At 34.4% G+C, this 1559-nt stretch overlaps 1 protein-coding gene across 1 annotated transcript; it reads right to left on the bottom strand.

Moving 5' to 3' along the window:
• Positions 1 to 540: 540 nt before the first annotated feature.
• LOC136986269 (uncharacterized) lies at positions 541 to 1153 on the bottom strand. Its single transcript, XM_067283762.1, has 2 exons — positions 857 to 1153; positions 541 to 792 (listed from the first exon to the last, which is right to left on the bottom strand). Exons 1-2 carry the CDS (start codon positions 1151 to 1153, stop codon positions 541 to 543), a joined length of 549 nt encoding a protein of 182 aa, XP_067139863.1.
• Between the last annotated feature and the right edge of the window lie 406 nt (positions 1154 to 1559).

Here is a 1559-nt window from a genome sequence, read left to right as displayed (position 1 = left end):
GTATTCAATAGGAATCAATATACATGGTATCCCAAAAATAGTTTACAGCTTCAAGCTTTTATATAATGACTTTGAATTGATGTATAAGAATCTACTGTGATTCGAGTAATATACCAACATTGAAACTACTATTATTTATTTTTTTCATATATTCTTTATGTATGCAGCATATAATGGGGTCAACATCAAAATTTTAATTTAGCACAGTATTATTATTATTATTATTTTATTTCTGCATGATTTACGTTGGAGTAAAAAATACCTCGTCCCGTAACCCACAGAAAAGAAGGTATCTGTTTCCACCCCTTTATTGCATTAGATGCACTTTAAGTGCAAGTAGTTCCTCTTCTCCTCCCTTTTCCTCTTCTTAAAAGGTTTCCAGATGAGCATTGTGTACTAGTCTCAACAGTCGTATTGGGTAACTCTAGATTAACTGATGAATGATGTCTATCTGATAATTGCTGTGTGTCTGAAGATTGCTGCATATTATGCTTGACTGGATCTGGTGTGTTGACCACAAAGATAGTATTATCAAGCACTCTACTGAGTATGAGGGATGTGTGTATGGCTGCCTGCCTGTTTCTGAAGAATGTTGATGTCAATGTTTGATTCTAAGTGATCTATGTATTTCTTTATGGTTTTTGCTACTATTCCTGTTGCTCCCATTACTATTGGGATGACAGTTGTCTGCGTATTCCATAGACTGCTAACTTCAGATTTCAAAAGATGATATTTACTTAATTTTTCAATTTCTTTAGCACCAATGTTGTAATCTGATGGTACAGTTAATATCTATTAAGAATGTTTTATTGCAATTTTTATCAACATAAATTAAATCCGGTCTATTGTGAGATACAGTGACATCAGTTTGTACAGGCATTTCCCATAAGATCTTGGCCGTACAATTTTCTTTAACTTGTGGCTGGATTAATGCTTCCTTCCACCATTGGTTAGGAACTTCTATTTTATGTTTTTGGGCCAGGCACCAGTAGACGTACTGGACAAGGTTATTATGACGTTTTACAAAACAAGTCCCCGCCAATTTTTCGCATCCTGATATAATGTGCTGCGTGGTCTCGTCTTTGGTCGTACAAAGGCGACATTTTCCATCCAGTGGCTTCTTTAATATGTCACGTTGATATTGTCGTGTCATTACAGCTTGGTCCTGAATAGCAAATATTAATGATTCAACTCTTGGGGCTATTTGTTGCTTTTTAATCCATTCAAATGCAAGCTCTCTGTCTATATTGCCCTGATCCAATATCCTTTTTGGAAATTGACCATGTAATTGTTTGCTTCTTCATACATCATTATACCTTTTTATTATTGATGTTTTAATTTCTTCATCTGTATGTGTATTTCCTTGTGGGAGATGTAATTCACTTTCTATCTCTTGTGCTTCTTTTATTATTGAGTATTTATCCCTGCCTATTATCATGCTTTACTATTACTTTAATCAGATGATCACTTTCCTCTTTTAGGTATTGGCTGCATTTAACTATTTGTGCTTTATACATGTACTCTATATTTAATAGTCCTCTTCCTCCCTGATTTACTGG

This window comes from Centruroides vittatus, unplaced genomic scaffold, assembly GCF_030686945.1.
Source record: "Centruroides vittatus isolate TY-2023 unplaced genomic scaffold, ASM3068694v2 scaffold_1015, whole genome shotgun sequence".
NCBI lineage: Eukaryota > Metazoa > Arthropoda > Arachnida > Scorpiones > Buthidae > Centruroides > Centruroides vittatus.
This window is presented reverse-complemented; position numbering and strand designations above follow the sequence as displayed.

Bases quoted from the DNA above. Each gene is read 5' to 3' on its own strand.
- LOC136986269 (XM_067283762.1), bottom strand. From the start codon at position 1,153: ATGACACGACAATATCAACGTGACATATTAAAGAAGCCACTGGATGGA. The intron at 793-856 runs GTATCTCACAAT...CATTCTTAATAG, and splicing joins CTGTACAAACTGATGTCACT to ATATTAACTGTACCATCAGA.